Source organism: Achroia grisella, unplaced genomic scaffold (assembly GCF_030625045.1).
Source record: "Achroia grisella isolate CSIRO2021 unplaced genomic scaffold, CSIRO_AGI_Agris_v1 utg782, whole genome shotgun sequence".
Taxonomy (NCBI): Eukaryota; Metazoa; Arthropoda; class Insecta; order Lepidoptera; family Pyralidae; genus Achroia; species Achroia grisella.
The window spans coordinates 3,933,550-3,955,805 of NW_026713022.1; the positions used below are offsets into that span (position 1 = coordinate 3,933,550).

The 22,256-nt window shown below is 39.0% G+C and overlaps 2 protein-coding genes across 2 annotated transcripts; one reads left to right on the forward strand and one right to left on the reverse strand.

Moving 5' to 3' along the window:
• Positions 1 to 583: 583 nt before the first annotated feature.
• LOC131851410 (uncharacterized) lies at positions 584 to 2,974 on the forward strand. Its single transcript, XM_059201914.1, has 2 exons — positions 584 to 1,080; positions 2,292 to 2,974. Exons 1-2 carry the CDS (start codon positions 739 to 741, stop codon positions 2,709 to 2,711), a joined length of 762 nt encoding a protein of 253 aa, XP_059057897.1. The 5' UTR covers positions 584 to 738; the 3' UTR covers positions 2,712 to 2,974.
• Positions 2,975 to 11,122: 8,148 nt separating this feature from the next.
• Positions 11,123 to 22,092, reverse strand: LOC131851334 (macoilin). Its single transcript, XM_059201824.1, has 12 exons — positions 21,886 to 22,092; positions 18,657 to 18,798; positions 17,985 to 18,111; positions 16,920 to 17,185; positions 15,295 to 16,359; positions 15,004 to 15,097; positions 14,520 to 14,642; positions 14,289 to 14,437; positions 13,729 to 13,901; positions 13,024 to 13,300; positions 12,157 to 12,328; positions 11,123 to 11,295 (listed from the first exon to the last, which is right to left on the reverse strand). The coding sequence occupies exons 1-12, from the start codon at positions 21,963 to 21,965 to the stop codon at positions 11,123 to 11,125; spliced, it is 2,841 nt and encodes a 946-aa protein (XP_059057807.1). The 5' UTR covers positions 21,966 to 22,092.
• Positions 22,093 to 22,256: the final 164 nt, after the last annotated feature.

Below are 22,256 nucleotides of genomic sequence, written 5' to 3' on the forward strand. Positions count from 1 at the left end.
TATTACATAGTCTGAAAAATCATCATCATCATCATCTCAGCTTGGACGACGTCCACTGCTGGAGAAAGGCCTCCCCCAAAGATCCCCACGACAATCGGTCCTGCGCTGCTCGCATCCATCGCGTTCCAGCGATCTTGACCAGATCGTCGGTCCACCTTGCTGGAAGCCTTCCCACACTGCCTCTTCCGGTCCGTGGTCGACAATTGAGGACTTTATTGCCCCAACAGCCATCTATCCTACGAGCTATGTGCCCTGCCCATTGCTACTTCAGTTTCGTAATTCTTCGGGCTATGTCGTTTCTTCTGCGGATCTACTCATTTCTACTTCGATCACACTGAGAAACTCCGAGCATGGCCCTCTATTTTGCCATCTGCGTGATTCTCAGCTTTAAAAATAATTATACATTAATATGCAATGTTTAAAGTAAATAAAATAAAAGGTAATTATAACGTAACCCAATCCTATAAAAAATATGGAGCGGGTGATAAACAGCAGAATATTGTGTATGTAGAAAAATTATTAATTAAAACATGGCAACATTCTATGTCAGTCAAATGGCATCAGTCTGCGTCAGTCTATCAAATCCATTGTCATTTATGGGAGTAAATTCTAATCTTTAATTATGTTTATATAAATGCTTATTCCTTGTTGTTAAAATATTAATAACTCTATTTCTTGATTCGTTCTGTTTATTTTAAGTAAAAAAGAACATTATAATATTGAAGAATAAATTGTACAATGAGGTGGAGTGAAAATGAGACATACCACTTCGTTAAAATATATTTAAGTCATGAGTATTTGTGGAACCCTGATCATCCCAGTTACAGAATGAAGAATAAAAGACAGAAGGCGTATAAAGATATCAGTTCAGAATTTAACGCCGTTACAGGTCTAGTACTTCATGAAGTTGAAGTGAAGATGAAGATAAAAAATCTTAGATCCACTTACGTGCAAGAACTGGCAAAAATAAAACATCGGTCTTGTCCAGATTCAGTATACACGCCGGCTATGAAATGGTTTCCCGATTGGCATAAACACTTTAGTTCTATGAGAAGAAGTAAATACGATGTCACACTTAATGTAAGTAGTTAGACAATTTCAGAAACTGTTAAGAAAATGTATTAGAAACTCATATATGACCTCTCGTCAGCCTGACATGTGGCATTAAACCTGACAATAAAGACACAGCGCCTGAACCGCAGTAATGTCTGCGTGAATTGACCAATAGCTTACCCCAGCCTATAAGACTGGCTCCCAACGAGGTGGGGATGTGAGATTTAGAACAGCTTCCTTCTCCTCACAACTGCTCCCCTGTGTAGAAACGGACTCCCCAAAGAAGATTAGGTTGTATGCTGTTGGTCTTTGTCTTCCTATTTGTGAATAAAATATACTGTAACATATATTATTTGTTTATATATACAGTTCTTAACATAATTCTTAGTACTTATATAAACTTAAAAAAAAACTATAATTATCAAAGTATCAATCAATGATTTATATACAAGATATAATAAGCAGAAAGTAGATACCTATTTCTTTTACATATATTTTATAAAAATAATTCTCATGATTACATCATTCCCACACAATACAATTAGTAAAATTCAGATTATTGCACATGTTCCTGATTTATATAATTTCATAAAAATATATATATATATATAACTGGTGTTTATCAGTTGTTCTAAATTTAAATAGAAATTTTCCATCATACCTTTTCTAGCTTCAGCCCTCAATTCTCAGATTTTATTTTTTACAATGAGTGATGTAAAGTTCATTGCACCCTGTAAACAAAGTATATAACATAATTTGATTTTTATAATTGTAGCGAGTTTATTTTTTGTTATGGATGATAATGGAATGGAGCACCAGCCTGCTCTAACGGTTTACGTTGGCGGGGCACCAATGGAGGATGATAAGATGAACATGAGGTTAGGTCAGTTAACCCATCGTGTGACAAATTCACCAGGAATTTATCACTATGGTTTCCAGGGAGAACCACGTGGAGGTCAACCTGACATGGGACATTGCTAGTAATGGGGTCATGAGACCACATTACTAACAATCCCTTTCCCGCCAATTGCAGGGAGTTAGAAATCAGTGACATACTACACAGTATTTATGCTTTATCCCCTTATTTGGTGTTGACACACTCCAAATAAAGGGATAAAAACTAGCCAATTTAATGAACTCACTATGTTTTCATCTTTCATATACACAGTCCCATACATAGTTAAATTTTAATGCATAAATAAATATAAGTTTTAAAAATCATATAATTTTCTTTACAGGATGATGATGAAGTACAAGAAGATGACTTGTCACAAAAAGTATGGGTGTCTACTGATGATAATGATGATGAAACTGATACAGACCCATTCTTATCACACAACAACGATGATTATGTGATCTTATTAAAATCTGAACCAAAGGAAGATTCTCCAAAGAATGATACGGACATTATAAATAATGGTAAAAGTAAAAATAGGAAGTATCTCAGGTATCCTAGTGTGGAGAATTCAGATAGGACCTGTAGAGGAAGTCTGGATTCTATCTCCGAATCACACATCAGAGAAGATGAATTTGATATTTATGGAAAATATATAGCTACACAATTAAGAAAGATGGATTTACAAAAAGCATTGAAGGTACAGTTGGAGATACAGAATATTGTCAGTGAAGCCAGATTGTCTAGTTTAGCCAATGATTAAAACAATTATACTAATTCCGTTTTCTTATTTAGCAAGTAATGTGACTATTTACATTTAGATAATCACAGACATCACAAAATACGTGATTCTTGTGATACATTTCATCTTAACAATGACTAAGATGAAACCACCTACGGAATCCACTTGTTTTTAAATCATCCACTAACCCAATGAAATGTATGCACAATAAAGTCAACTTTTAAATGAGAAAAGTATAGAAAACAGAAATAACATTTTTTTTAAAACAACAAGGAGTTGTATATTATGAACAATGCTAACAGTCATAAATTATATAGAAATAACAAACATGTAACTCACAAAATTATTCACAGATTACATAAGATCTGTTAGTTTTAGAATGACTAACTAGATGTCGCCACAATGGACGTAAAAGTAGGTAAAATAAAAATAACCGAAAACCTTAACCATACATTTTCATCCAAACTAAACGTAAACCTTCGTAGCAATAATTCAGAATCGTTAAAGATATCTGCTTCTAAATTATGTTGCAAGATTTTAGGCAAACAAACAGCTATTTGCTTAAATTGCAAATTAAAAACATGCTTGTAAAATTTCATCCAATTCGGTCCAACTGTTTAGAACTTAAATAATACACATACAGAACAATTATATATTTTAAGGTGTAAACATATATAATAAAACGACAGAATACAAGTCTGATTTTTTATTGCTGTTACAGCATCTGTTATAATACAAACAAACATCGCTTACATTTCACTAATGAAAATTCAGATCGCTCTGCTTGTACCAATTGTTCCTTCGACATAGAGTCACATCTATCTGTTCGAGATATAATTCCACGTGAAAAAATATATCTCTGTGCTGCCGACACATCAATTCTATTCCGAGAAATAAACACTTATTACGAAAATCACATCGAGATCTACAGCTAAAATTAAGTACTTCAATTGTTTTGGATTTAAAAAAAGGCAATGTGATTCGGAAGGCAGGAGGCTGCTTGTATATGAAACAATCTTTATATAAAACATGAAACAGCCTGTTTGTACTACTGCCGCAGGTGGATCTGCCTAAAAAGTTACTACTATTAGAGTCGACGTTTCACGACTTGTCTCTGGCTAGAGGACGTATATGACACGTAAATTTTCATTGATAAAATATGTATAATGAATTAAAGATATGTTTATAGAGTCAAATTCACTATCTTTGCTGACAAGCGACAGATCTATCGATAGGAAACTGCTGCCGTGTGTGATAGAGACAGAAACGTCCAGCGTCTTGGTCTTTCCTATACGTGACACAACAGTCTATTACCGATAGTTCGCCATTTACAAAGCTAGAGAGGTATTACATTATCCGCACGTGTGAAAGAGTCATAAACTTTCAGTCAATCGTCTCTTCTAATAGCAACTCTTTATATATTTAAAATCTCTTACAATCCTTGCGTATCTCGTTACAATTAAATTAATGCTGGCACAAAACAAACTTATTATAAAAAAACAATACAACAACCATAATAGAAGGCCGAGTTCTACCACGCAACATGCGCTTGAACCGACCTAGTTAAGATTAAGACTAGAGTGAACGACAGCCAGTCGCAATCTCAAAATAATACGAATTGTTCACACAATTTCAAATTAATTCTGTACTTCGTTTTATTAATAAATGTAAAGTTAGGGAACTCGTAGCGGGGTGACGCTACGCGGTTATATGCTGTCTTAGTGAATTACATACTAGTTGCAAATTTAGTTGACCCGTAAGCCACTGTTTTCACTCAGACCTATATAGTCTTAGACATATATTTGGAGTAATTTTGACAGTAAATAGATTCTTTTATACATTTAGCATTTAGAACTGCATCGCAGTACAGATTTCAATTAACAAATAAAAATCACCGTCACACCCGTCGCTGCGTAGGCCTAACTCATTCCTTTTGAGCGATATAGCAACATAAAATATTTGCTTTTTAAGGCAGATAACCTTGTAAAATGACATTTTTGTACGTTTTGTTACACCTTATTAGAACTTAAGTTATGCATATTCAATAGTTACCATATTGTTATATACTTGGAAAATGCAGTCTATTTAATAAATAATGCAATTAGGATTTTAGTCGCTTACCTTTAATACGTCTTTATGTATTCCCATTAAAACTGTAACTATACAAATATCGTTATTAATGCTAATTAAAGGATTCAATTGTTTAGTTTGTTACAATATTGTAATATTATTATATTAAATTACTTTAAATTTTATTCAGCCTGGCACATCCATTATCTATAGATATAATTAAAATCGGAGTGTCTGTTTGTAATATTGAAATAACCGTTTTTTACTAAGTACATGTGAATATAAATATGGTACATACACCAAAAAACCACTTTTTACAATTATTGTCTGTCTGTCTGTCTGTCGGTGTGTTTGTTCTGGCTAATCTCTGAAATGGCTGGACCGATTTTAACGGGACTTTTATTGGCAGGTAGCTGATGTAATACGGATTAACTTAGACGACCTTTATTTTAGAAAAAATCTTCTATTTTAGAAAAAGTTAAGTTCCACGCGGACAAAGTCGCGGGTCCGGCTAGTTTTAAATAAATTTGGTACTTTGTTATTAAAAAAGTATGTAATATATAATTTTAATTTGAAATAGATGATCTAATAGTAGTTAAATATAAATACAACATAACCACACTGTGATAATTGTTAAATATGCATAAAATAAGACGTTTATCTATCGATTAATTTATATATTACGCACACAAAACTTATACAAGTGAAGATGAACGTGTTACATTGAAAAAAAACAATTAAAAATCCTACTAAACAACATACCCCCTTCCTATCATACCATACTTAATCACTACACACTCGAATGGCAAACCAACATTTCTGATCTACATTGTACACATTAAATGCAATATTTAATTTTATATGACTTGTACACCACCCACATCTGCTTATAGTCCACGTGACTAAAGGTGTGCAAGGGAAAAAAATATGACTTGTAAAATAAATTAAAATAAAAAGTCGAGCAAGGCGAGGAGTGTTGTAGTTTTATTATTACTTGTTAATACTACCCCGTTTGGGGTCGACCGTAAAGATATGCTAATATAACATATTCCAAAACCGAAGAGATTCTTAATTTCATGGTATTGTATTTTGTTTCTCCACAAGTGCTCGTCTAGTTAACCTGAGGTTTATGCTTTTTTTTATTTCTTTTTAAATTTAGAGACTTTGGACCATCTAAGTGCATGTCAGTCCCATTGTACCCTAAAACCAATCACTCCATTACCTCACCAGTGAACAAATTGCCTTAGCTGCACCGCCCGAGGTTTATGCTCATAAAATTATCTAATATTGTAGTAAATAAATACAGTTATTAATTAGACCATATCAATGATTTAGATTATATTACAGAATGTTATTTTGCAGCTATATGTAAATTTAACTCACGAAACAATAAATTAAGAAATATTAATACATTAATTAATATTGTGAAAAATAACGTACATACAATAAAAGTACTGACTTTCTCTCCGCAACGTGCGTTTACATTCAACCCTTTGTTTATTCAGCAGATGATTACAACCTTGGAAACAACTACATAATAAAAGTGTGAAATTTTCGTAAATTAAGTCATTTACTTAAAAATTATTCAAAATGGACGATATGGTATGGCGTAATATCAATCAAATCACACTTTACTACCATAGACTACATTTTACTGTACAAAAAATAGTCTCTGCCCACACCAACCATTGCGAATATAATTACAAAATCAATAGTCATGAATTCACAACTGTTAGGGTACGTCCAGATATGAACATGTCAGAAAGTCGTTGCATTGCAACGCGATACACGAAATATAAGTAATAATAAATATAACTATATAACTCTGAACTATTAACACAGCGCCATCTAGTCCCACAGTAAGCAGAGCTTTTGTTATGGGTACTAGACACCTGCTATAAATACTTAGATATATATTTTTTTTTAAATACACATATGACTTGTAAAATAAATTATATAAAATATACTTAGAAAACACACAGATCTCTACAAACAATCATGTGTACCGTGCGAGGAATCAAAACCGTAACCTTCGGAAATAAATGAGTTAATAATTAAATAAACGCGAATTTTCGATTGGCCGCAGATGCGGTAAGACCACGCTTTGAGGCTGTGTTCAGTGATATTTTTTTATCTGCGATCAGCCCTACCAACTATAATCAAATTATGTTATTTAGTATTCAGTAATAATATTATTTCTTTTTTAACAATGTATATTACTGAATTACTGAAGTAACTATCTGTAAAACATACTACGGACTGTATACTGAAACGTAAGTCTTCATTTTTCGGACTACTCTGATGCTGTTTGCCGGAACTGGCCTTTACAGCTTCACCGGATGATAGGGGGAGTGAGTGTGCAGTGCAGATGGCACTCCAAACCAGCAAAAGGACTTACAGAGCGGCTGAAGACCAACTCCTGCCTGAGGGCACCTATAGAGGTTCGAACCTCTGCTCAGACCGTAGTAATGGAACCTCTTTTGAATTGGGCGGAAGATCGATCGTAGGGGAAACGTCTTTGTTGATTTACCTGTACAAATATTTATTCTATTCGTGAAGTTATAATGAGGTCTAAAACAGTTTGCTGCTATTAGGGTCACGATAAAATGTTCATATGTGGACATATTCTTTAGTTGTACGTCATATTAATATTTTTTAACAATTAGGCCAGCGCCAGACTGGAATAGATAGAAATATTGATAATGTATTTTGAAAACTGTTTTCACAATTGTACACATTATATAAACGCAACTTAATATTTATACCACCGACCGAATATTTCGACACGGCTAAAAACATTTTGTAAACGGATCGACTAGCCCGAATACTCTTAAATAATATTACAGTAAGATCCAGCTTAACGCGGATACGTTCCAATAAGTTCCAGCGCTAAGCGAAACAGGGTTAAACAACGCTATCTTTCTTTCTTTTCTTCGGAATGACTATTTTATTATATATCAATATTTTTGTTTTCTTCTTGCTCAGTTAATTCCTTGAGCTCATTATTAGAGAGGTTAGGTGCTGTTTCTTAAACTATTTCCTCGACGTTTTCTGTTATTATCCAAATGCAGGTTGAGAGTTGAAAGAGCGCTAAACCGGAACAGTGTTAAGTGGGCTCTTACTGTATTATGGTAAATTATTTCGTTTATAAGGTGTACAAATATCCTTGTTTATATACTTTGCGTTGAAACATCAGAAAAAAGAGCGACTTATAGTTTTATTAATTAATACTCAGTACGATAGCCGCACAGCAGTTTTCTTCAGAAAGGCATGGGATTCACACATTTTTAATATAAGGTAATGCCCATTTTGTACTACAGTTGGAGACAGTGGATATGTTATAAAAAGCTAATAAACTAGCTTTAAAAAGCTTTAACAAAAATATATATAGTTATAAAGAGGAAACCCATGCAATCCGGAGGGAAAACGGTCGCTTGAACCAAAACGATTTACGAAAAAATAATGATAGACGTCGCAAACGAATAGAACGCGACATCCCTAGTTTCATCGAGAAGGGTATAGCCAAGCCGGAAGCCAGTATTGAGACATGAAAATCGATTTTATACTCTTCTTACGATGTGATAGATTAAAAAATAAAATGAAAAGTAAAGGAAACGGCTAACGGGTTATATATATATAGAGACTAGGAGGGCCGACCTGGCTCAACCCGGATGCATAGAACTTTCTAAGCTATTTAACGGACGCCTTTGATTGATAGATATTTTTTTAATGTTTGTTATCTAATTTATTTGGAATCTTTCATTATTGAAAACGTTCTTAAAAATCACTTTTGATAAAAATAGTTAATAAAATTATGAACTTTTATCAAAAGGAATATTTTTACTTTTGTTCTTTACTTTCTCTATCCACCCAAAGGTAGACTATCTTTGAAAAAAGAAATGAATAGATTGCTTATCAATAAATCTGTTCTGTATTTGGTGCAATAAACAGTATACATAAAATATATATATTCTCTGATAATTACCCTCAAAAATATTTCCATATCGTCTTTAAGGCTCTATACCCGCATATCCTCTCCAATGAATAAAAAAAAGTCTTATTAAAGATTATTTTGAAAATCACATGTTATTTTTTTAATTGTCCATATTTCTGATGCATATTAACCACTGGCTTTCTGCTTGTTGTATATTTTACTATACCTGTTATATTTACATGGAAGACTAACAAAAACTAAAGTGAGAACTACAGAAGTGACACTAGAAATATTTGAATGTATCAATAACATTGTTAGGGCGCCTTCAAATTTGCCGCAGAGTGCCGCGCGGTGGCAGCACGTCTGCACCGCTGCGGGTACGCACTTTTCTTCGATCGACTAGTGACTGCACGCACGTATTTTTTTGTACAAGTCAGGTGAAGAATCCATCGATGAGTCCATCGTGAAACTATGTACTACACTACAATTCTCAAACCTAGCGACAGCAGTGCGGCTGCAGCGCTGCAAACGCGCTACCATCGTGCGGCTCTTTGCGACAAATTTGAAGGCGCCCTTAGGGTCTCGATTATGCGACGTAGTTTATTATATTGATTGAAAATGACAGATTTGTAACAGCGTAACTCAATACGTCTTCTTTATATAGATTTCGACCCTAACATTGTAGCGTCGCAGCTTTTTATATAGTTGAATATTCGTTACAAAAATATTTTCTGTTCTATCTTATTAGATTCTCATCTCCAAATAAAGAGCACTGCTAGCACAAATTATTAATATAGGTAAATAGGTTTTAACACGAATAATTTTATGGTAAATAAAGGTATTTACCTCTCGACGTTTCAAGTAGGTTTCACTACCCGTGTCTTTTTAATAGGTTTACCTGTCTCGACGTTTCGACTAGTGTTGGTGACATTTGATTTTTTTTATATACAACTTTTAACATTATATTTATTTTCTGTATTGTTTTTCCATTGCTATGGTAATTATACTGAAATATTCTACAAAGAATTGGTAAGTCAGTTATATTATTTACTTTACCTACAAAAATACATTAACCAACCGTATTAACCTATTATTATTATTATTAACTAGGTTGGACTGCTCGTGGTCACGAGCTAAGTCGAGTAACAGCGAATGTTGATAGGTGCCGGCAATTTAATAATAATAATAATAAATACCTTAATTTACCATCAAATTATTCGTGTTAAAACTTGTTCGACTATATTAATAATAGGACTGCGGGCATTGAATAATGAAATGAATTTGCCTAAGCCAACATTTTCATCATGAATAGACGCTATAAGGTCTAGTATCGTTTGAATCACATTATATGCAAAAAAACTTTCTTAACACCATAATACTGACAGTTCCACAATTGGTACGGTAGTTAATTTGCACATTTATTTATTATATTATTCGGACACATCTTGGAATCACAGTATGTACATAAGCACGGAGAAACAGACACTACTAAACACCTTGTCAATGATAATGGCTGTAGTAATACAGCCATTAAGTAAGTACTCCCAGATATTTAGATACAAATATAGTATTTATTTATCAGAGTCTCTAAAAATAAACACCGAAAGACTGTACTGTTTGTATGACCATTAACAATTACGTACATATCCGTAAGGATATTCTTACGAACACGGCCGAACGTGGCCGAGCGTGACGTCACGACACATACCGACAAATTTCGACTAAAACGTCAATAGAACTACAATTACTTAAGGAAGAAGACTCGATTCAGATCTTATTTTGTACAATTTATCACATAAATTTAAAAGAACACTCATAGTACTGTAGTAGCGATTCTTTACCCTCCAAAGACAAGAAATAAGTTTATTGATTCATCAATTTTCGTGCAAGAAATAACGGCAGGTACATGCGTAGTTTTTAAAGTTCGTTAGCGAATTTTTGAAAAAGGAACTATTTAATATATGGAAAAATGTATTGGATTTTTCAAATATCTGTAATATTTTTTGCATGTCATAATAGCATTTTGCAATGAGTCTCTAACAACATTGTCATCATTCAGTACAAATCCGAGTAGCTCTCAAGTACGGAACAAGTAGCTATATGATATATTTCATATATGAAAAAATAAACGCTCTGCTTGTACGTACACGGTTACAAAACTAATTCTCATATATCTCGTGTGCAGTCATCCTGCCGACGTTTGTATGGACTCCCCACATCGGGCTTCAACAAGCGTAACGACAAAGTCACTAAAAATAAATAAATTAAGACAAAACGGGAACACTGTCAGCTTGCGTGTTTAGAAAATAAATGAGATCAGAAGAACGGCCATACAAAGACCGGCAGGGAGCGACGGTCGTCCGGCGTCCGGCGTCCGGCGCGGGTCGTCCGGCGTCCGGCGCGGGCTGTCCGGCGTCCGGCGGCCGGCTCAGGCGTCCGAACAGAGCTGTTTGGGAGTGTACACGGAGGCGTTGGGGTCGAGCTGCGTCTCCAGCCGCAGCTTGGACGTGCCGCTGCCCACCGTCACGTACTCGGTCGGCATCACGGCCAACATTTGAGCTTTTAGTTCCTCTATTTCTTTTTCTTGCCTCGATATTGTGCCTGAAATAATATATATCTTATAGGCATTTCTCCAATATTTGTATAAATTTCTAAGTAAAGTATGCACTTTTAAAGGTGTAAAAGAACGGCGAGTGATTCTGATGCGCGTCTCTGCGGACAGCTCACGCTGCAGGTGCGCAGTGTGCGGCGAGCACTCACCGTCCTGTATGAGGATGTGCCGCTTGGCGCCGCCGAGCGCGGAGAGCAGGTCGAGCTTGACGCGCGTCTCTGCGGACAGCTCACGCTGCAGGTGCGCAGTGTGCGGCGAGCACTCACCGTCCTGTATGAGGATGTGCCGCTTGGCGCCGCCGAGCGCGGAGAGCAGGTCGAGCTTGACGCGCGTCTCTGCGGACAGCTCACGCTGCAGGTGCGCAGTGTGCGGCGAGCACTCACCGTCCTGTATGAGGATGTGCCGCTTGGCGCCGCCGAGCGCGGAGAGCAGGTCGAGCTTGACGCGCGTCTCTGCGGACAGCGAGCGCTGCAGGTGCGCAGTGTGCGGCGAGCACTCACCGTCCTGTATGAGGATGTGCCGCTTGGCGCCGCCGAGCGCGGAGAGCAGGTCGAGCTTGACGCGCGTCTCTGCGGACAGCGAGCGCTGCAGGTGCGCAGTGTGCGGCGAGCACTCACCGTCCTGTATGAGGATGTGCCGCTTGGCGCCGCCGAGCGCGGAGAGCAGGTCGAGCTTGACGCGCGTCTCTGCGGACAGCGAGCGCTGCAGGTGCGCAGTGTGCGGCGAGCACTCACCGTCCTGTATGAGGATGTGCCGCTTGGCGCCGCCGAGCGCGGAGAGCAGGTCGAGCTTGACGCGCGTCTCTGCGGACAGCGAGCGCTGCAGGTGCGCAGTGTGCGGCGAGCACTCACCGTCCTGTATGAGGATGTGCCGCTTGGCGCCGCCGAGCGCGGAGAGCAGGTCGAGCTTGACGCGCGTCTCTGCGGACAGCGAGCGCTGCAGGTGCGCGGCTCTGTCCTGCAGCGCCGCCAGCCGCGCGCTGCCAGCGCTTTCTTCCGCCGCAGACGCCTTAGCCGCCTCCAGCTGCACACGCAATCATAACGTCAATTTTCTCAAAATTTTTGGCGGAATATTAGTGAAAAAGAATGAGGTTAAAGTCACTTATTCCATCGTAACGACTTCCCCAGGAATTAACCGTGATATTTTTAATGAACACTTCGTTAAAGTATATCTAACTCGTCCTTGTATAAGCAAACAAAACAAGAGTAAATTTTATTTTTTGGACTAATGGTGTTGGCCACAATTGGTGTTTACAAGTTCACGGGACGACACAGGGCGAGTGCAGATGGCACTTTAAACCCATAGAACGACTTATGGAGTGGTTGAAGACTATCTCCTGTTTGCCAGATACGACTTTAGTTTGAGAGCATTGCTAGAGATTAGTCCGAGGGCACTGACCGAGAGTGTTTGCATAAAAGTAGACCTAACTATTTCCTTCGAAGCAGAACAAGACGTATCGGTACACCTGATTGTTAGCAGGAGCTACCATCTGCATCGAAGTCAAACTAATTTGTCCCTACAATGGAATAGAGAACGGCGATGGATGTATCTGCGCACCTGTACGTCGACGTTCGCGAAACGTCGCACGAACGCGAGCGTCTGCGTGAAATATATCGGCGCATCTGTTCTTTAGCGTACGCGAGCGTCGAAAGTATCGCCGTCGAACTAACTCGTCCCTAGACGAGTAGAACAAGAGAGAGAGGGGTGTATGGTCGCACCTGCTCGTTGGCGTGCGCGAGGTCTCGCTGCACGACTGCGAGCGTGTCCCGCACGCGCTGCAGCTCCACGCGCAGCCCGGCCGCGTCCGCGTCCAGCGCCGCGCGCCGCGCCGCGCACCGCGCCGAGTCGCAGTCGCCGCTCATGGTGCGCGCCTGCCGCGCGCCCGCCGCCGCCGCCGCAGCAGCCGCCGCCGCCTCGCGCGACGCGCGCGACCCGCGCCGCTCGTCGCCCGCCCGCCGCTCCGACGTCGAGTTGGTGCCGCGCCACGTTGATACCCTGCCGCGCAACAGTCAGTTTGAGAACATCATACGCTTACTTAGCGAGAGTTAATTAGATGCTACCAATTAGTGGAGTTCCGCAAGGCTATATGCTTGGCCCACATTTATTTGGTATTTTTTAGCAATTTGTAATTTTTACAAAATCGTACATAGGATAATCGATTGCCTCGACATCGATAAGAACATATTGGCATTTTATAAAAAAAAAACATATGTTAAAAAAAAACACAACTTCAGACATATCTTGCCCATAAGAAGCATTGCGAAATTGAAATCATTTCATACTGAATGAATTTTCTCCGGTGCTTGAGCCGCGGTCGCCGTAGTCACTAGTGGTGCAGCGCGTGGTGCGCGTGCCGTAGTCACTAGTGGTGCAGCGCGTGGTGCGCGTGCCGTACTCACTAGTGGTGCGCGTGCCGTACTCACTTGTGCTGCAGCGCGTGGTGCGCGTGCCGCAGCTGCGCGAGGTCCGCGCGGCGCTGGCGGTCGTTGGCGGCGGCGGCTGCGAGCGCCCGCCTGGCGTCCTGTTCGCTGCGCAGCGCGGCCGCCAGCTCTGCTCGCACCCGCTTCAGCTCCTCCGAGCACGACCGCGCTTCGCGCTGTTTACGCACACGGACACATATATGTGAGTCGATCGACTAAATCTACTTGAATTTTATTCCGTCCAAAGACAAAACTATCTCACTAGAGGTAGCCTGGCGAATTCGACTGCACGGGTACCTCAGTCTCAACGAAATCGGGAGACGAGCAACTTGTTTTGTGAGCATTTGATTATGCAGTGCTTAATCTGATCATATATATTATAAAATAAAATAACAGATGTGGCATCTTAGTCCTCTGGAATTGGAATGTTTGAGTCATATCATAGGAATCAATGTATCAATGGCACTATTCTTGTACAATAATTATCAGTTTTCTTTGGCTTATAATTGCTTGTTAGTCTATACAATGATATAAAAAATCTTAATTTAAATTTTGTATCTTACCAATTCGCGCTCCCGTTCCTTTTCGCGTTCTCTTTCCCGCTCTTTTGCTTCTCGTTCTCTTTCCTTTTCTTTGTCTTTCTCTTTATAACCATTACATTCTTTATTTTTTACACTTTCTTTTGTACTTTCTACTTCTTTAACTACTTGTGCTGAAACAAAATTCAAATTATTTAATCAATATTGTATAATTAATATTCTAATAAAATTATTAAAACTTTGATATTGACTCACTTTGTTCTGTACTCTTATGACTATCGGAACTTTCCTTATCTTTATCCTTATTTTTACTTCTCCTTTTCTCTTCTTTTAATGTACTAGCCTCTTTTTTATCACACCTAGAAGATTTAATAACCCCTGCAAAAATAAAGGTTTAAACAAGTTATACTCCTATAAACATAATTTTTTATATAATACTAACGCCATCTAGAGACCACTAGAACATTAACTTGTGTAATTTTCTTTTTCCTTATTTTATACTTTAAAGTTATAAAGCATAAGGTCTATTTTTATTATATTTTTTTACATGTTTTAAAGGTGTTGTTCCTCAACCCACCCACAAAACTGCAGATGACATTCACTAGACTTCTAGTTTAATCATTTTCGAAGTTATCGGTCAATAGACGAAAATTGTCGCTGCTCTCGGAGATTGAAAGTGTGTTTGATGAGACTGAAGTTTAGAAACTTAATAATAATAAGAGACAGAGAGAGAACCAACCTCTGACCGCATCACTTCGCTCGTCGTCGACGGACGTCGCGACGCTGTGTGCGTGCGTGTGTGTCGCGCTCTTGTCTCGCGACTGCTTCTCTAACTGTAAAAAAAACATACATTAACAATAACTGATTGAAGAATTCGTAGCAAAGCCGGCTATGATAACCTATACCTTATGTGTTTCGAGCATTCACGAATTCTGTACCAATTATCGTTCCGATTTATTTTTTTGATGTCTAAATGCAACTTCTTTGACATAAGTGTAATTGCGTACTGTGCGTGGTGGCCGAGACTCACCTTGACAATGTCGGGCACGCAGTGTCCGTTGAGCTCGGGCTTCCCGCAGCGGCGGCGGCCGGCGGACCCGTTCATGTACTGTGCGTGGTGGCCGAGACTCACCTTGACAATGTCGGGCACGCAGTGTCCGTTGAGCTCGGGCTTCCCGCAGCGGCGGCGGCCGGCGGACCCGTTCATGTACTGTGCGTGGTGGCCGAGACTCACCTTGACAATGTCGGGCACGCAGTGTCCGTTGAGCTCGGGCTTCCCGCAGCGGCGGCGGCCGGCGGACCCGTTCATGTACTGTGCGTGGTGGCCGAGACTCACCTTGACAATGTCGGGCACGCAGTGTCCGTTGAGCTCGGGCTTCCCGCAGCGGCGGCGGCCGGCGGACCCGTTCATGTACTGTGCGTGGTGGCCGAGACTCACCTTGACAATGTCGGGCACGCAGTGTCCGTTGAGCTCGGGCTTCCCGCAGCGGCGGCGGCCGGCGGACCCGTTCATGTACTGTGCGTGGTGGCCGAGACTCACCTTGACAATGTCGGGCACGCAGTGTCCGTTGAGCTCGGGCTTCCCGCAGCGGCGGCGGCCGGCGGACCCGTTCATGTACTGTGCGTGGTGGCCGAGACTCACCTTGACAATGTCGGGCACGCAGTGTCCGTTGAGCTCGGGCTTCCCGCAGCGGCGGCGGCCGGCGGACCCGTTCATGTACTGTGCGTGGTGGCCGAGACTCACCTTGACAATGTCGGGCACGCAGTGTCCGTTGAGCTCGGGCTTCCCGCAGCGGCGGCGGCCGGCGGACCCGTTCATGTACTGTGCGTGGTGGCCGAGACTCACCTTGACAATGTCGGGCACGCAGTGTCCGTTGAGCTCGGGCTTCCCGCAGCGGCGGCGGCCGGCGGACCCGTTCATGTACTGTGCGTGGTGGCCGAGACTCACCTTGACAATGTCGGGCACGCAGTGTCCGTTGAGCTCGGGCTTCCCGCAGCGGCGGCGGCCGGCGGACCCGTTCATATTGGCGTGCGCCGGACTCTCCGCCGCTTGTGACCAGCTGCGCTCCGCCTCCTTAGGCGGCTGTTGTTGGCTCTGTAAAGTTACAGCGCTTTTTAAAATCCCGCGCAAGACATCAATTCAAATGTGTATACTGTATCAAGGTAGGTACTTTGTACTTTGGTTACTTTCATCTCACCTATTTTAGTGGCCAATGGTTAGAGGATGAGATTTACCAGTAAACTTTTAAGACACAGTTACGACAAGTTTCGGCTACAAGTTTAAGCAACTTGCAACGCAGGCTCTTTGCAAATTGTTTCGGATTGATGGTAGTACTACGTACATAGGCATAATATTCTAAATCTTCAGAGTGGCAACACATCAGAGGGAAGTACTGGTTTTGAATATAAAGGGATAATTACTGCTTACTACTGTGGACGCAGAACTTTATGTACCTCACCATTCATCTAAATATATATCTTACAAATCAAGCGTCTTGGCGAGTGAAATAGGTGAGACCCAGACGACTTTTTCAAAGTTTACTTCGGTAAAGCGATTTTTTTGTCCGTGTTAATCGGTGATCATGTGTCGAGTGCTACTTGATTATGCTATCGGAAATTTTTTTATTGCAATTTAATCTCGAAGAGCGGGTGTACCTGGTCGAGCGCGGACTCGGGCAGCGCGTCGCGCATGAGCTGGAAGTAGAAGTCGTTCTGTCGGCGCACGTGGCGCTGCGTGCGCAGGCGCAGGCGGCGGCCCACGTAGGACTTGACGGAGAACCCGAGCGTGACGGCCGGGTACCCCACGCAGTGCGCCGCCAGCGGACGCCACGGCTGCAGCCGCTCGCCGCGCAGCGCGCCCTCCGCGTACACCACCAGGCAGCACAGCGCCGCCGTCGGCACGCACACGCCCTTGTCCGCGACTGCTCACACCGCACACCGAACACATATTACTCTCTGTCCTTAGCGCACAAACTTATCTGCCACTGTGACTCTGCATCACTCTATGCAGTTAACGCGCAGTATTGTCTGTGACTGCAACCACACATTACTCTATGCAGCTAGTGAGAAAACTTGTCCACGCTGTCACCACACACATATTTTTTTGATGGATGAATATGGAGTGGTGCACCCGTTTGTGCTAACGGTTTACGCTGGCAGGGCACCAGTGGAAGTTAATAACATAAGCTTGAGCTCTGGTTATTTGGCCCATCGTGGCAAGTTTACCAAGAATTTGGTACGATGTTTTCCAGGGGGAACCGCGTGGAATTAAAACGCTCCACGTAAATAAGAGAACGTCAAATACAGTTTTAGCTGGGAGGCAACGATAACATCAATGTGGGATATCTTATTAAAATTCTTTCTCAATTATAATACCCCGAGTGTATATAGGACCTTCCACAAATTACGAAACATTAATTTCAACCACTTTTATCCACCACAACTGATCACATTTTAATTGTAAAAATTACATATTTTAATGGTAAAATTGATATGTGACAATGGTTACATTTTTTTACACGTTTGCGACTCCTGCCACCCACACACAATGTCATACTCTTTAAACCTCCTTCTAACGTGTAACCTAATTTATGGACGATTCCTTACTACTAGAAAACATTAAGGATCTAAATTTTCAATAAAGTAACCCAAGATGTAAAAGTGTCCGTATGTGCGAAGCCTTAACTTATACAAATATAATTAAAAAATATATATACTCACATGTGTACCACACATATTGTACCCATACATAAGTACTGGCGGCGAAGAATATATATTGCACGGGAATAAAGAAGAAACATATCATGTCGGACGTCAACGCTATGCAAATGAAGAACATGGAGAATGCCTGAAACAATTTAATACTGAATAGACTCCATCTATATTATACCATTGGTCTTATGTTAATATTTTTATAACTATCTACGAATGCGAGGCGAGACGAGACGCTGTAACGGACGCGCCGCACTCACCCTAGTGGTTTCCAGATGAAGTCGAAACAATTGTCGCAAAAGACGAAAACATATTAAGCTCATAAAATTTCCATATATTTATACACTTGTTATTTCTCGCAGCATTGTCCTTACAAATTAGGTTAAAAATATCACAGGTAATCTAAAGGTTAATGTCTTTTGCAGGTTGTAGTTTGGGGCCTCGGGGTTACTGAGTCGCAGCATGTTCTCCGGGTGCAACTACACCGGAATCATGGGTTTGAAACCTTTTGGTGTTTTGGTTAATGTTCTACTTATGTAGTAAACTTAACTTAAACTCATCTATATGACTATTGTGGGGGTTTATAATTTTTTTAATGTTATATTTGTATAGAAAGAAAGAAAGAAAGAAAGAAAGAAAATAAATAGTTCTATAACATTAACAAATATGTAGGGTACTTACAAGACCCTGATATTTGAATGAGTCATATACTGATCTCAACATCATCCAGAACGGCCAGAGGAACTCGAATCTGAACTCGAGCATATAGTCTGCCAGCACTACAGTTGCCCACAACAACACGAACTTCAGGTACAGCAAGGAACTGAAAGTAATTTGAATGATATAATAATACTAGCTGGCCCACGTAACTTCATCTGCATCACACAAGAGAGAATGTGTCAAAAAAATATTGGGAATATTAACTAACTATGAGAAGCCCTCAAAAGAAATAAAATTTCCCCATTTTTGTAACATTTTCATTGTCACTCCGCTCCTACAGGTTGTAGAGTGACGTTAGATCCATCAGGGACTAGGATTAAAGGATATTCTTAGGAGTGATAGTTTTTATCTCCTCAACATAGAGTGGACTTTCCAAAGAAGTACACCAGATACAATCTATGTGTATGTTAAACAGCATTAAAATCCGTTCAGCTGCTTAGTAGTGAACACTTTATCATTAATTATATAGCATTGATTGCTATAAACAATAAGTAGTATGCATAATAGTAAATAGACACCTGAGCCAATGTCAGTGATGATGATCAAATGTCAAAGTCATAAGCGTTACTCAGGGCCGCGACGTCTACATGTACTCATATATCATGATTATGAACATATTTTTATAAAAAAATAAAATCATAATATAAATTAAATTCTTAATAAGGTACTTTAATGATTTATGTAATTTTCACAAAATATAATTAAGTTATTGTAAAAAGAATATATTGATGTCAGTTGATAAGTGTGAAGAGTGCCAGAAGACACTATTAGTTTTAAGTGAGTAAAAAAATATAAAGATGGGCTTCGATATATAATTAAATGAAATATAATTGTATAAATACATTGATTTATAGTGTAGTATGCCTCTATTACTTTCGTGTAAAGTTAGTGATATAGTAATAAACTTATTATAAACTGCAAGACCATTTCATTTTGGGGTGAAACACAAATTTTAATAAACTTTCTATGTTGTCTTGTGATTCCAGAGATTAATGGTAACTTTACAACACAAAAAATTGCAAAATACCATTGAACTACAGATGGCTTAAAAGACATCAAGCATGGGACTTTATTCACTAATAACTAAAAAAATAAAGTAAAATGTAACAGTTTTCTTCACTAGATATCGCCAGTGAAGAAAAATTTCTCAATTTACAATACAGTTCTCTCTACAAAGGCTTGGGTGAGCTGATTATAAGATATGGATTGGAATTACCCTTAAATAAATTCAAAACATCTGTTAAATCATATTTACTGAGCAAGGCCTATTACTCACTAAACAATTACTTAAATGATGAACATGCATGGCAATAGTTTTCATGTTCGGGATTTTCATAGACACCTATATAAATACCTATGCATTGTAAATAATCTGGTTTTAAAAAAAAAAAGTTCAATTTAGTTTCTTGCCAGTTCTTCTCAATTGGATCTATATACCGAATTGGATGGTAGGAAAAAAAAATTATAATGTAAAAACTTGACTTTCATAAGCGGCTAAAATGTCCTACATGGATAAATGATTTTTGAATTAGAATTTGGAAATGAAATAAATAATTGTAAAATACCGTAAGTATTAAGGGGGACAGAATTTGTTTAAATGGATGACGATGGTGCACTCCTAGTGGCGGAGCATCACTGGAAGTGGATAATATGAATATGGGATTGGGTCAACTGACAAATTCACTAGGAATTTATCATGATGTTGTCCAGAGAGACTGTGTGGATGTCAACATAACACTAACTAACCACAGTTCCAATAAAAAATATCTAGTCTTCTTTACTGACAATTCCCCTCTGGGGTAGTGGATTGTTTATATTTCTAGTGGAACTAACCAGAGAAGTTGATTTGATATAGTAAATTTCTTGTATTGTTGTCATGCCAGAATGACAATGCATGAGAGGTAATATCATGGGTCTTTTTTTTAATGGATGATAATGGAATGTGCACTCGTCTGTGCTAACAGTTTACACTAGTAAAGCACCAGTGGAGGATGATAAAATGAGTATGAAGTCAGGCCAGTTAGCCCATCATTGTAGTCACCAGGAATTAACACAACGGTTTCCAGGGGGAAACATGACATGGTAGATTGCAAGCGATGTGTTTTCACATTACTAACAATCCCCTACTCCCCAGTATCACTGAGTGTCATTGGTGGCATGGTGATTATCATGTACTATAGGAGATAATCAGTACGATTATCATTCAAGTTACATAAAAAAACTAGACAGAAATTGTTATATTAACAGTTTCATTCAGAGTCACTTGTTTTTCTATGCAGCAAGTACAATATCACTCTATATTCTGCATATATGCTATACTCTGTGGTTATATAAACAAAATCTATTATTTTTAATACTCAATAGGTTTTATACAAATATACAACATTTTAAGTATTAAATCATTTAATAATATTAATTTTTTTCAATACAATGAGTTTCCTGCTGCTACCATATTTGTTTGTTTATAACAGTGTTTTTCTTTATTAATTTGACATAGTCTGACTCACTGGTTTATAATATCTTTCTGAATTCTGAAGTATACCTATGTTTTACAACATTTTTAAACAAATAATAAAAAACAAAAGTAATAATAACAATACCACCTAATACATTCTACAGGTAGAATCCTCTAGAAAATTTTGTGTTATACTTAAACATACTTATAACTCATATTTCTCTAAGTTGTCTTTGATTGATTTAATATGTAAAGATAATTCTATAAACATCATCAAAAGGGGACCAATAAAAAATATATAAATAAATAATATAAATCTATAATAAGGTTACTCTCTCTAACTCTCAGTTGTTTAGAATTTATATAGGCACCCAAGTTATAAATTTAATATTTTAAAAATGTGTCAATTTTCATAGTATTATGAACTATCAGAACCATCAAATAGATTTGAAATTGGAATGATTTAATAACAAGAACTTGAGGTAACTATGGCATTGTGTGAGGCAGAAATATGCACAGTAAAGATGTGAGCAGAGAACATGTGTTAACCGACTTTTTTTACTTATTGTGTGTACAATACAAATACAAGAATGGACATTCAGAACAGATGGTTCACACTGCCTACACATTTTTTTAGCAGACCATTAGACCACCCTCAGAAGGCATTTGATCTGCTTATTATATAAAAAGTAATGATATAATCTGTAATTTGGATAATACGCTGAAATTACTTACTTTCCATACATTCCTTCTGTGATTTTTGTGCGCTTCACGGGGCGCCGCATCTTGCCACTCTCGGCATTTCGTCTCTTCATATTTTTTCCTCCACTGTGTAAATTTCGATTACAGTTTCTCTGTACTGAATAGATATTTGCAAAGTTTCATTTAGAACAACAAAATTGCTTGAAATAAATAGTGTCTTTTGTTGTCAATCAACCTATCGAAGATTTACGAGGGAGATGGATAAATTTATAAATGTGAAGGTGATGTACGCTTTCCTCTTCTACATTCACTTTACCACAGAGTAGTTTTTTATTCTGGAATGGAAACACTTTACTTTTAAGGATAGTGTTGCCAAAAATAAAAGTTCTAATGTCAGTAAAAAT

Excerpts from the sequence above, each read along its gene's own strand:
- LOC131851334 (XM_059201824.1), bottom strand. The coding sequence starts at position 21,965 with ATGAAGAGACGAAATGCCGAGAGTGGCAAGATGCGGCGCCCCGTGAAG. Across the intron at positions 15,098-15,294 it reads GCGTGCCCGACATTGTCAAG|TTAGAGAAGCAGTCGCGAGA; the intron begins GTGAGTCTCGGC and ends TTTTTTTTACAG. Across the intron at positions 14,438-14,519 it reads TCATAAGAGTACAGAACAAA|CACAAGTAGTTAAAGAAGTA; the intron begins GTGAGTCAATAT and ends ATTTTGTTTCAG.
- LOC131851410 (XM_059201914.1), top strand. The coding sequence starts at position 739 with ATGAGGTGGAGTGAAAATGAGACATACCACTTCGTTAAAATATATTTA. Across the intron at positions 1,081-2,291 it reads AATACGATGTCACACTTAAT|GATGATGATGAAGTACAAGA; the intron begins GTAAGTAGTTAG and ends TTTTCTTTACAG.